Source organism: Colletes gigas, unplaced genomic scaffold, assembly GCF_013123115.1.
Source record: "Colletes gigas isolate AHSC1104 unplaced genomic scaffold, ASM1312311v1 Colletes_gigas_Sc00061, whole genome shotgun sequence".
NCBI lineage: Eukaryota > Metazoa > Arthropoda > Insecta > Hymenoptera > Colletidae > Colletes > Colletes gigas.
In genome coordinates, this window is record NW_025106690.1 from 180,950 (window position 1) to 194,847 (window position 13,898).

General features: G+C 43.4%; 2 protein-coding genes across 2 annotated transcripts in view; one reads left to right on the forward strand and one right to left on the reverse strand.

Moving 5' to 3' along the window:
• LOC122403568 (deleted in malignant brain tumors 1 protein-like) overlaps nt 1–13,898 on the forward strand; it is a gene marked incomplete at its 5' end in the record, with an annotated part of 233,446 nt that overhangs the window by 112,239 nt on the left and 107,309 nt on the right. The window lies entirely within an intron of this gene.
• On the reverse strand, nt 5,394–12,418 carry LOC122403566 (PHAF1 protein CG7083-like). The gene is given in 3 exon segments (XM_043407159.1): nt 5,394–6,630; nt 11,859–12,165; nt 12,313–12,418. Coding segments are annotated over 3 exon segments (1,650 nt in total).

The window sequence follows — 13,898 nt, forward strand, 5'->3', positions numbered from 1 at the left end:
AACATCCAAAGTAATGAAGTATGGCAATGTAAACTGACGTACTCTGAAAAAGATGTTTTCATCTTTTTCAAGTTGTTCTATACGTTACTCCCCATTCAGTATCATGCTATTTCGTTTTAACATAAAGTCGCCAAATAACGTTCTTAATTGAAGAAATTAATATTTGAAATGAAGGAGCTTTCAACGTCCTTTTCATAACAGCTTCTCCCCTTTTCGCTTGGTTTTTACAAACGTTCATGCAATATTCTTCTTCTGATATAATATAGGGGAAGGAGAAATGAATTACTTTTTATTTTTTATTATTAAATCAAGTTACGTTATACGCAAACGTAGCGTAATTTAAAATTTATATTATATGCATGCTATATTGAAGTATTTTGTAGGAAGTAATTCAATTAAGATCAAAAATTGCGCTCACGTGATAAATATCGATTACTGATTTTGCACGCCATTTCTGATGAGAATAATATGTTGGATATATTATTTATATATGTTCTTTTTGAATCATACTCGCATTGAATCATTAAATAGTTATAAAATATGGAAAATACAAGCTGAAACATTGTTAGAATTTAGATGATTGAACATGTAAAACCAATTTAAAGTAAATTTACATTCCTTCCATGCTCTATTCTCTACAATATCAATCAATCAATCGTTTCACTAATGCATACTGATCTATTCTTTTTCCAAACGTTCGTTATGAAGTACTCACTCGTAAGCAGCGTCCGGTAACAGATAGTCATGTCACTGTTAAATTCATTTAAAAACTGTATTTTCGAGCGTCGAACTGTATTTAACTTCTCAAATCGAAACACTGATACGAATAAAAGTTTATCACATTGCTTCTCTAACCAAAGGATAAAGCCGCATCGGCGCAATTTCAATTTAAAAAACGTTTGCGCGAAAGGAAAGTGCAATAATGCAATCTTGTTTCTCGCATCTTTCCTGGGAACGCGAGTTTCCGTCGCGACTATAAAAATTACGGGAAAAATTCGAATTTTTAAGCGACGAAAGTTTCCTCGCGAGCGTGTCCCTGTGCCACGAGGCGTGTGGAACGTAATTCCTATACCGTGTTAAATTTCACTTTACGCAGCGGATCACTTTTTAAAGACCGCCCTCTTAAATCTCGGAGACGTCGCGGTACACAGACTGGCACCAGGGGAATAAGGGGACGAGGAAGTTGCTGGTCTCACACGCTTGTGCACACATACTCGTAGCCTTTTAATGGAAAACACGTATTACGGTGCTAAAGTAGCACTGCCAGACGTCTTTTACGAGCTCGTCCTCGCTACGAGCCATTCGGTCTATACTTGTATTTGAGTGCACTGCCATTTTCTGATTTGAGTCGGAAAATCCAGACGACGGTCGGGGGGGGGGGGGATGCAAAGAGCATCGTAACGCGGCACTGGTAATTCTCTGTCTTTGCCTACCTTTCATTCGATGCCATCGAAGCGTGCACTTTTAACGCGGAGCCGGACTTCTTCAATTTACGAGGACAAAGTAAGAAAAATTGTTTGGAGAAGGTTTTGGCAAAGAGTGGACCCTTTAATTTTGATAAAACGTCGCTATCTCACGACGAGCATACAAATAAAACAAAGTGCGCAGCGTCGCGTGATTTTAAATAATTTGCAAACAAGACTACCGTATCGTTAAATAGATTCGTCCAGTGAAAGTTTCATGGTGAAATTTGCTTTACATAGACAGGGTTTAAAACGAGAAAGTTTTGTCCCGGGTGAAACTTTGATGGAGTTTATGAAACTACAATACGCTTACAGTCGAACTTTTAAGAACTTTCGATTGATAAGCAATTCGATCTTATTTGTTCCCGATAATACAGCGAATTATTTTTCCGAGCAGGAAGTAGAAATTATTGGTAAACTTGAAGTAAGAAGCTTAAAATATTAAAATCTCTCGGCGTAAGTTTCTTTGATGGCTTATGGCTTGCGAACTGATTTTTCTATTTATGCACTTTTATTGTCCGGATTTCAAAGCGAGAAACTTCTTTCAAGGTTATCGAGCGTTACGAAAAGTGGCACGTTTCGTTTTTAAATAAATAATAATTCGATGCACTAAAAACGTGTTATTTTTAATCTTGTCATTTACTTCGATCTCGTCGAAACATTCGTGCATAAATTTAATCATAATCGTTTCACGTTGAGGCCCGAGATCTTTACGCGGAGTTTGGACGTTTTCAACGTATCGACAGGTCGGATCTTCTGCTGAACGGGTAACTTCAACCGCGTACGTGGACGCGTATGCACATTCGGATAGTTTATGGTTGCCACGGAAAAATAAGCGTTCGAACGTCGGTAGCAAGAAACAGACAGGGAAGTTCGTCGTACACCTACGTGTATCGGGCGATGTATCTATCTCAAATTAAATCACAACACATGATTGGAAGGTGCACAGGAGAATCGAAATGTCGTTTGCACGGTATCTCGCACGCTGGAAATGCCAGGGACGTCGGTTGCACAAGCTAGAAGATTGGAGGGACGAGAGACGCTAATGGTTTATTAAGCCTATGGATGTCAAGCAAGTGATGCTGCAGCTGCACGAGAAACGTTTGACAAATAAAATGTTTGCGAAATAATTGAAACCAACAAGAAAAAATGTGCAATCCATTGATGGATCTAGAAAACTACGAACTAGAAGTAGTAAGATTATGACGATGGTTCACCATTTATCCAAGATTTGTTCAAGCTACTAGTCTATACGTTTGTATATAATATAAAGAATTAGATTCATGAAGATTTTGTGTCAACAACATGGAAAGCATAATTAAATGATCAGATTACAACTGTGTTATATTTATTATATCATTCAGTTCTCTGTGTTTGAGAGTTTTAGAATATAAATTGTACTTGAAAATAATAGACGAAAATCTTGTTTTTCTAACTTTGTGAAGGAAATTTTTTCCCTGCATGATTATTCAAACGAATTACTGTAAATATATAAATTGCGGGGAAAGAATTATACGAGGACGTTTTCGAGTTTGGCGAGAAATTACCGGTTTCCAGACCACCGTGCACGCGGATACTCGACCGGCGCCACGACATTAAACGATTTTCGATTCGTAAGTCGCGGAGAAGCGGTCGCGGCTGGGTTTAGACGAGCTATATAAATTTCTAATGTAATATTCTGAAAACATTCTTCACACTCGGTGGTCCTCGAGGGTATACGTCTGGCTTGAGGCCAATCAGAGTAGGACTCCTCGTGAAGTTTTGCACGCTACGCCGTAATTTCGTGCCAACGATCCCGGTGAGCTCTTAGGAGGAACTTTTTGAATTGTGGCACGCTAATCAGTTCCCATTTTTTGCGCACTGCGACGCGCAAGAGTTACTTTATTTTCGCGAACGACACTATGTAGTCTCCTGATTTGAACAGCTCTCGATGGATACGCAGAACATCTACAAAGCTATACTATTCCAAGTTGCAAGGATGAAATAAGCTTTTCCTGAATATCAGGTTTCTCTCAAGATAATTGGTATTTTTCCCCCGTGTTACGTTATATTTTGCTTCGTTATCGAGCTTAAAAGCAACAGCATCGTTCCAATTTTTATCAACGAATCGAATGCAATCGACAAAAAATATTTCCGGTCGTCGATAACGGTCGTGTGTAACCGAAATGTATTTGCCTCGTCGATAACGGTTATGAGCGATCGAGAAAAATGTTCTGGATCGACAAATTTCGATCGTAAATAATAATTATTGTGCAGCGAAAAAGTTTTGGTATCGATGTGTTTTATTTCTTTAAACGAATAAGTCACGTTTACATTTTTATGTATACGTACGTATTAAATAAAAAATCGTATCAATGGCGAACCATTTGATCGTAAAACTCCGGCTGAAATGATTGCAAAACCAAGTACATATGAGTGGAAAAATGAAAAGCACTCGAGTTGATTGACAGTGTATGCAATCTCTATTATGATATTTACTGTATTTTTATAAATATTTAGTCATCGTATGTTTTACCATTTCCAATATTAAGATGGCGTGCGTAAAAATATGAAATTTTCTCTTACGATTGTAAAGAAATAACAATTTACGATACGCTCTGTGTAATCAAGGACGAATCTTTCTTCTTATCGAGAGTTACAGATCACAAGAAACGCTCGAAGAATAGCGATTCTTATCGAATTCTACTTCAAAAATTGCTTCGTTCGTCATCTGGCAAGGAAACTCGTCCGTTGCTCTTTTATCGCCTTCGGTGGCGTATTTTTCCTTGTTTCGCGAATATGCTATATTTATAAACGGTACACGGATTATCGTGGAAAATGTTTCGCCAAATTTTCTATCGATTTTCACATCCAATCTTAGTTTCTACACTTTTTAACGGGTACAAAGCACTCGTCTAAAGTATCGACAAAAGAAGCTTTAAAAAACAAATCTATCATGGACAACGAAAGTCATCGAGAGTTGTTAATATTATTCTGCCGGATCATCGGATATCCTGCGTTAGTTGAAACATTTCACCCACCATCGCGAATCAGGGAACTTGGAAACGTAATAATTTCAAGCTGTTTTAAATATACTAGTTTCAATTTCTCACGTTAAATGAAATTTATATTCGAAGAAACTTCTAAAATTCGTCGACGACTCGCGGGGAACGAATCTACTTTCGGTAGCGAAAGTTATCGAGTGTTATTAATGTTACTCTGCCAGTGCACTGGATGTCCTGGAAGCCTGCTTCTGCATCGGTGCGCAACGTTGAAGCAGAAACATTTTACATTTACGAAAACTTGCAAAAGCGATAAATTAATGCTGTTTTACGTCTTTATGATATATGTATCCTAGAGTTAAACACTTTGGGACTTAGTTTTTCTTATCTAAATATTTATTGCTACTGAAAGCAAATTTTTCGAAAATGTCAAGGATATCCACAGCACTGTGACATTTTCTGCAAGCTGTATCATAACAGGTTACTTATTACTAGACTTTATTTTCATTAATTTATTCGTTCGTGGAGGGCTATTTTAATCCCTGAATACAATAATTCGTATTTCACTTATTGTGGGAGGGTATGGAGGGAAACAGGACGTTGTCAGGAGCCCGAAATAAACCCTCCCAGTCTTAATAACGATGATATATATTTTAAATAAATGATATATATTAGTCGGGCGCGCGCGAGTGTACGTGACAATCCTCGTCAAAGTCGTTGCTGTAACTGTCCGATGACCTGGCCTGCTTGGCCTTGCCATCCCTTTGCCGCTTTCCCTTTTCCCGTAAGGAACAAAGCGGCCTACGTCATGGGAAAACCCCTGTACCTTGTCCTCTCCAAGCTAAAGAGGCCCGTTAGCCTCCTACAGTTCGGCCATCCTGACCTGTTAGCCGCCCCGGCTAACCCCAATACAATATTGTTTCTTAAATCTATCTGTACATACTGCATACTACGTGCTTCTCAGCTCATATTTAATACATAATTTTTTCTCCAACGAATACATTAATACAAACATACATTCCTCAGTTTGCTCGTTTATTCTATCCCACTTTGTATAGGCAGTGATCATAACTGGAGAAGGGGAAACATCTATGAGGTTTCCAAATTCAGTGGAATTATTTTCAGGTGGTAAAGATAAAGAGAATTCAACACAAATAAATAACACAAATTTCTTAACACATTGGGTTTTGGCCTCGAATAAAATGTCCAATCCTAAAGTGAAATAGTTATCGAAGAAATCCGATCGCCTTATTTTATCACGTTCGTGCGCGTGAGGACTATGAATGCGCATCTTGTCCTCGGCTTTGAAAAACACCCGAGATGGTGCACCCAAAGCGCTCAACACATCTTCACAAGTATCGCCAAATAATACCTTTTTGGTTCAGCAGCGTTTCCTTGGCTCCAGTAATACCCTAGTTACAGAGCTACCTTCTGTGAAAAAATGCAATCTCAAACCTCGAGTGCGCGCTTTATCCCGCATAACATCTACCTTCTCTAAATACAAATTGTTGTGATAGCAGACGAGCGGTAAAGGTGGTGGATGTGCTTTCAAGTTATGCTCGTCTGTTCCACTTCAGCTAGCCATATTACCAATGTATATAGCTGTTTTAGCTACAACGGGGGAAGTCCCATTTGGAAATTTCAATGATTTTAAGCCATGCGCATATCCAGGTTGGAACTTTGAATCAATGGGAAAATAAAACGACAATCCACGAAAATTTAAAACAAACACTTGTTTGTCGCTATCGTAAACACCAGGATGAGTTGCTCCAAACGAGTGTTCAATTTGTTCGATAGATGGCAAAACTTCCGGCGAATTGAACGGCAGACCGCAGTATTTAGGTTTGACTAATTTCATATTATAAATTTCAATTATTTTCAGCCTTTGCACCACTGGGTCAAATATAAGCCGTACACCGTCGTGAGGTAAGTTTATTACTAAATCTACATCTAAAGGATTACTATCGCTATAAAGTACTTGTACTCCCCTTATAATGCCCACTTGAGATTGTATTATCGAAACTGATTGAGAAAAATGCATACCTAAAATAAATTCCCACTGCTCGCAGCCGAGGGATCTCTCGGGCACTACCTCCCGCTCCAATATTCTACCGATTTTTCTATTTAATAAGTCGTCTACAATACTTTGTAATTTTTCTCTATCCGCATATGAAAGTCGCCGCGGTCTAAAGCAAATCAGTTGTTCCTGTTTTAAAGCTATTGTGGCGGCCAAGGCGCCACATACGCCTTAGCCGTTCGAAGCCGCTACAATGTATGGTTGCACACGAGACGATGGTTGCACACGAGACGATGGTTGCACACGAGACGATGGTTGCACACGAGACGACCAGAGCCGCGTGAGCCGAAAAGCCGTTGTCGTCGTCTCTGACCGTCTTTTGTTTTTGAAGGCCTCTTGGTACGGTGGCGATGATCGTACCAGAGAGTCGAGCGTAACCCGCACCACGAGTCACGTCGTTGTACGACAGCAACAATAAAATTGTGCGGAACGGAACAGAGCGGAGTCATTATCTTCCCGATCCCACATTGGTGACCCCGACGTGATCTCGCCGCGCAAGTAAAGTTTTTTTTAAGAAAATTTGGACATTTTTTGTATACGGACAATATTAGTTAGGGTAGAGAAATAAGTGTATAGTGTTAAGGACATAAGAAAAGGACACGGTCTGACAAATAGTAAGCGCGGTGTGTGTGTGCGGTGAAACTATTTTTTTTTTGTGACCAAGACTGGTAAAATGACTGACCCTAACGTTAACGCAGGGACATCCGTGGGTGTGCCGTTGGCAGTTGATCGCGTCGCTGTACGGATACCCGAGTTTTGTCCGGGAGACCCGGAGATGTGGTTTTCAATGGTAGAGAGAAGTTTTGAGGTATCCAATGTAACGTCGGAGACCACGAAATTCGGGTACATTCTCGGCGCGTTAAGTGCGCGACACGCCGCGGAAGTAAGAGACATTATCATGAATCCCCCGGCCGCGGATCCGTACACGACGCTAAAAAATGAGTTCATTCGCCGGCTTAGTGCGTCGCAGGAACAGAAAACGCGGCGGTTATTGGAACACGAGGAAATCGGGGACAGAAAACCGTCTCAATTTCTTCGTCACCTGCGCGGATTGGCCGGTACGGCTTTTTCGGACGGTGTATTGCGGACGCTTTGGATGGGCCGACTACCTGCTAATATGCAGGTGATTTTAGCCACGCAGCGGGACACCCCGCTGGATAAGGTGGCAGAGTTGGCAGACGCTGTTGCGGATACGATGACACCGCGGGTACACGTCACGGAGGCCGCGATTACGGGCGTATCTGCATCCTGCCAAATACCCCCGCCGGGCCCGAGCATCGAGGCCATGTTAAACATTAAGATGTCACAATTGGCTCTTTCCTTGAGGCAGGAAATTTCTGCCATCCGTGAATCCTTGGTGGACCAGGGGCAATCTTCCCGTCGCAGGTGGACCCACCGAAATCATCCAAACTCGCGCTACCGCAGACGATCTCTATCGCGATCGCGAGAGCGGCCCGCGGGAGGACAAATGGACCATCAAGGGAAATGCTGGTACCATTGGCGGTTCGGTCCGGCCGCGCAGAGGTGCGTTGCACCGTGCAATTGGAACGCCACGGATCAGGGAAACGACCTGGGGAGTCGTTGATGGCGGCCAGCGACACAAATCCAGCATCACGCCGCCTCTTCATCTTAGACAACAGCTCGAAGACGGAATTTTTAGTGGATACCGGGGCCGATTTGTGCGTTTTTCCGCGCCGCCTGCTAGGCGGATTGCGAGAAAGATCGGAGTACCAGCTGGCGGCGGCGAATGGGAGTGTAATTAACACCTACGGGACAGTGTCGTTAAACCTGCACCTCGGCCTACGACGGGATTTCGTGTGGCGATTCGTGGTTGCGGATGTTACAAAACCCATAATCGGGGTAGACTTTCTCGATCACTTCGATCTTATGGTGGACATCCGCAATCGTCGCCTCGTCGATCGGACCACGTCGTTAACGGTCCGCGGAACACGAGCCGAGGATGAAACGCCGTCGGTGAAGACAGTAGCAGGGACTACCGTTTACCACCAGCTCCTGATGCAGATGCCGGAACTTACACGGCCTAGCGGCACCCCGATGAGGACTACGCACCAAACGGTGCATTACATCGAGACAACCCCTGGACCACCCGTTTCCAGCAAGCCGCGGCGGCTTGCACCGGACCGGCTCAGGGCTGCCCAGAAGGAGTTCGACGCGATGGTGAAGATGGGCATCGCTTGTCCTTCGAAGAGCGCGTGGTCAGCACCCCTTCATATGGTTCCGAAGAAGGGCGAAGAAGCTTGGAGGCCTTGCGGTGACTATAGAGCGTTAAACGCACGGACAATTCCCGACCGATACCCCGTGCGTCACATTGAGGATTTTGCGCAACAACTGAGTGGCAAAAAGGTATTTTCCACAATAGATCTCGTCCGAGCTTATAATCAGATTCCGGTTGCGTCGGAAGACGTCGGAAAAACGGCCATTACAACGCCGTTTGGGCTTTTTGAATTCCCGTACATGTCGTTCGGGTTACGAAATGCCGCGCAAACATTTCAGCGCTTTATCGACGAAATTTTACGCGGTTTCGATTTTTGTTACGCGTATATAGACGACATTTTGGTCGCCTCAGAATCCCAAGCCGATCACCTGCGCCATTTAGAATTATTATTTAAACGATTAAAAGATTATGGCATTGTTGTTAATCCGAATAAATGCACGTTCGGACAGGAAGAAGTTAAATTTCTAGGCTATCGGGTAAATGAAAGCGGCACTCAACCTTTGCCCGGCAAGGTACAAGCCATAAAGTCATTTCCCCTTCCGAAAAACGCGAAGGATTTGAGGCAGTACTTGGGAATGCTTAATTTTTACCGCCGTTTTATCCCAGATGCCGCTCGCTTTCAAGCACCCTTGAACGACCTTTTAGCCGGCAATTTAAAGGGCAAGACCCCGATAGCCTGGACTTCGGAAGCGCGTCAGGCTTTCGAAAATACCAAAAATAGTTTAGCAAACGCAACCCTGCTTTCTCATCCTGCGGTCAACGCTCCATTGTCGGTTACCTGCGATGCTTCTGATTACACCGTAGGAGCTGTTTTACATCAGTGCGTCGGCAACGAACGACAACCATTAGCATTCTTTTCTAAGAAATTAGGATCTGCCGAAAAGAAGTATTCAGCTTACGACCGGGAACTACTTTCTATCTATTTAGCAATAAAACATTTCAAACATATGCTCGAAGGCAGACATTTCACGATTTTTACAGACCATAAACCCATAACTTTCGCTTTCAAACAGAAATTAGATAAATGCTCTCCTCGACAATTCCGATACCTAGATTACATTGCGCAATTCTCTACAGATATTCAACATATTTCCGGTAAAGACAACGTCGTTGCCGATGCACTGTCCAGAGTGGAAACGGTTAACCACTCGATTAATTTCGAAGAATTGGCAAAATCGCAAGCCCAGGATGAGGAGTTGCAGCGGTTGTTGAATAGCGAATCTAGCCTGCGATTACGTAAAGTCTCGTTGCCTGGCACGTCTTCCGAAATTTTTTGCGATATTTCGACTAAGAATGTAAGACCTTATGTCACCCCTCCTTTCCGACGTGCAGTTTTTAATATGTTACATGTATTATCACATCCAGGTATTAACGCGACGATCAAGCTCATAACGCAACGTTATGTTTGGCCGTCGATTAAAAGAGATGTTCGCACGTGGACACGTTGCTGTATACCGTGCCAAAGATCAAAAATTTCCCGTCATGTGACTGCACCATTGGCTACATTTGTTAAACCTTCTGCGCGATTCGAACACATTCATTTAGACATAGTAATTTTACCGGTGTCCGAAGGTTTCAGGTATTGTCTGACCTGTGTAGACAGATATACGCGGTGGCCGGAAGCCTTCCCCATGGTCGATCAGGAGGCCCAAACCGTAGCTCGAACCTTTTATGACGGTTGGGTAGCGCGGTTTGGTGCTCCCGTACGGATTACCACCGATCAGGGTAGGCAGTTCGAATCCAAATTATTTTTTGCGCTGAACAATTTAATTGGATCCACACGCCTTCGCACAACGGCGTATCACCCAGCGGCCAATGGGATGGTAGAGCGTTTTCACCGACAGCTCAAGTCGGCTATAAGGTGCCACGGATCCGACAGGTGGACAGAAATACTTCCGACGGTTCTACTCGGTATTCGTTCCGCCTGGAAAGAAGACCTCGGCGCTACCTCAGCGGAATTAGTTTATGGCGAGCCATTAAGATTACCGGGAGAGTTCTTGTCTTCGCATTCAGCGGAAGGCACAGAAAATGCTTCCGATTTTACTAATAGACTACGCAACCATTTTTCTAAATTGAGTCCCTCTAATGCATCACGCCATTCCGTTAATCGTACATTCGTTTTCAAAGATCTTAGCAGTTCAACACATGTTTTCATCCGAACAGATTCAGCCAAAACTATTTTACAACCCGCTTATGAAGGTCCATACGCCGTAGTGCGCCGAGGCGAAAAAACATTTACAATAAACATTAGAGGTAAGGAAATAAATATATCAATTGAAAGGCTAAAGCCTGCTTATATGCTAGCAGAAAACAGACCGGATCCCGTGAGCATAGAAAATCAGCCGGTCACTCAAACAAACGTACCTGACAATGCGCCGGTTATACAGCAACGTGTTACGCGTTCAGGTAGACGCGTACGTTTTCCCGATCGATTTCAAATTACGCGGTAGTACTTAAGGCTTGCGCATTATTATAATAAGTATCATATACCATTTATTTTTATCCATCACTTTTATGTACTTTCATGTATTTTTAGGTATTACGTATTATATATTAAACTCCATGTAAATTCCTTTTTTTTTCAACTCTGTTCAAATACTGTAATGTAAATCTTAGTTAGGATAACGTATTTTATATAATAGAGTAAATGGTAGTGGTAATGTAGTCGGTCAATTTTTCGTAATTGTGCCAATTACTGGCAGGGGGGTAGTGTGGCGGCCAAGGCGCCACATACGCCTTAGCCGTTCGAAGCCGCTACAATGTATGGTTGCACACGAGACGATGGTTGCACACGAGACGATGGTTGCACACGAGACGATGGTTGCACACGAGACGACCAGAGCCGCGTGAGCCGAAAAGCCGTTGTCGTCGTCTCTGACCGTCTTTTGTTTTTGAAGGCCTCTTGGTACGGTGGCGATGATCGTACCAGAGAGTCGAGCGTAACCCGCACCACGAGTCACGTCGTTGTACGACAGCAACAATAAAATTGTGCGGAACGGAACAGAGCGGAGTCATTATCTTCCCGATCCCACACTATATTCATTTCAAAATCGATGTTATCGATACTCGATCCCTTAACTTGTTAATAGTCCGATTGGTACGATTCTTCACTTTGTTCTGCCACCACCGGGCCAATTCCCGAGTGAATTTGAAGTTTTTCCGGTACCGTGACCGGTTCGCTCAGGACATCAATATTTAAAATTTGCACAATCGCGGAATTTAAATCGTTCGCGGACTTATTTTCTTTTCGGGACACAACGAATCCGTTATCGAATGAAAATGTAATTAGGGAATTCGAGGAAAAGTCTCGCCCTAATACTGCCATAAATGCCATCGTGCTGTCCGGAACTACATAGAACTTTATGTTTACGGAAATTCCTTCGACCTCGACTTCGCACTCAAAGATACCTAATATTTTCATGCGCGAACCGTTAATTCCCGCGAATTCATACACGTTGTCTGGTAACGAAGTTAGCATTTCCCCGGGTACACAGCTATTTTTGATAAAACTTATCGGTGATCCTGAGTCTAACATTGCACTCAAGGTATACTTACAGGACTGTTTGTTCTTATCAACTATAACGTAACTAAGCGAAAGTAGATACGGTGCTGGGAGTGATGCCTGGACCATGTTCGTCGACGTTGTCGCGCTGGGCTCCATTCGGATGCTGGGCTCTCTCCGTGCACTGCTCTCCCTTTGCCGGTTCGTCATCCGTTGTGGGCAATCCCTTATTTGATGTGTAGTCGCTCCGCATTCAAAACAAGATCCGAATTCCCGACTCTTCGGTCTCGGACATCTTGGGGACACATGTCCGGTTTCTCCACAATTGAAACATCAGGTCATCTTCTTCTGCAGCTCGGGTCTTCCTCTTGGATAACTACCCCCTTTGCTCAGTTTCCTGTCGCTGCTAGCACTGTCCTTCGCATCCAATGTGATTGGATACGCGATTTCCTAGAATTATCTTATCGTGATAATATTCGGCGAAATGTTCGCCCGCACTCCAGACTCGGTTCTCAAAATCTTTCCGCAGTGTCAATTTACTGGGTCGATGGTCGAACATCACTTTCATCTCCTCCAATAGCGTGTCAATGTCCATAATGAGATGTTCCGCCCTCGAGTGGAACCAATTCGCGGCACGCCCTTTTAGTTTGGCACTAATTAACACCCTTGCCGCCTTATCCTCCAACTCGTAAGTGGTTCGCAGGAGTTGTACCTGTTGTTCCCATCTCCAATAAGTACCATCACGAGCATCAAACTCGCATAATAAGTCTCCAATCGCACGTATGCTCATATTCATAGATGAGGAGCTTCGATTGGTCCTCTCCGAGATCCTGGGACTGTCCGCAGCTTCTCGTTCCCGACGAAGAAGCTCCATTTCTCGCCGCAATATATCGCGCTCCAAACGCATAAGCTCCAATTCGCGTGCCAGAAGGTCGCTCTCTCGGCTTCCAGAACCCCGACGAGGCTGCGCTGCCTCGTCTTGTATCTCACTGTCCCGTCGCTGTTCTTCAACTTGATCAGCCGTCGCCCAGTTCGCCGCGACGATATTCCAAATATCGGGATCAAATTCTTCCAGTCGTAAAATCAACTCGGATTTCGAGCCGCCCACTGCCAAGTTGCGTTCTCGCAGAAATCTCTTCAACTCACTGGTGGTGTAGTCCTTCGACATCTTCAGTGGTCAAAATTAGCGTCGCTGAGTCTTAAAAAAATGCGTCAACACGCTTGACTTCCAGCTGCACAATCTGCTAACCCACCCTCAACAAATATGTCACGGGACCAGATTCACTACCAATTCAATTTGATGAACTGCACAATTGTCAATTTGAGTTACAACACACCAATAAAATCACTGACGTGCAATATTCACTTACACTCGCGACTCGCACTTATTTAAAAAAAAAAAAAAAAAATAGCTCTTTATCCCACTTCTGAATTGTGGGAGGGTATGGAAGGAAACAGGACGTTGTCAGGAGCCCGAAATAAACCCTCCCAGTCTTAATAACGATGATATATATTTTAAATAAATGATATATATTAGTCGGGCGCGCGCGAATGTACGTGACAATCCTCGTCAAAGTCGTTGCTGTAACTGTCCGATGACCTGGCCTGCTTGGCCTTGCCATCCCTTTGCCGCTTTCCC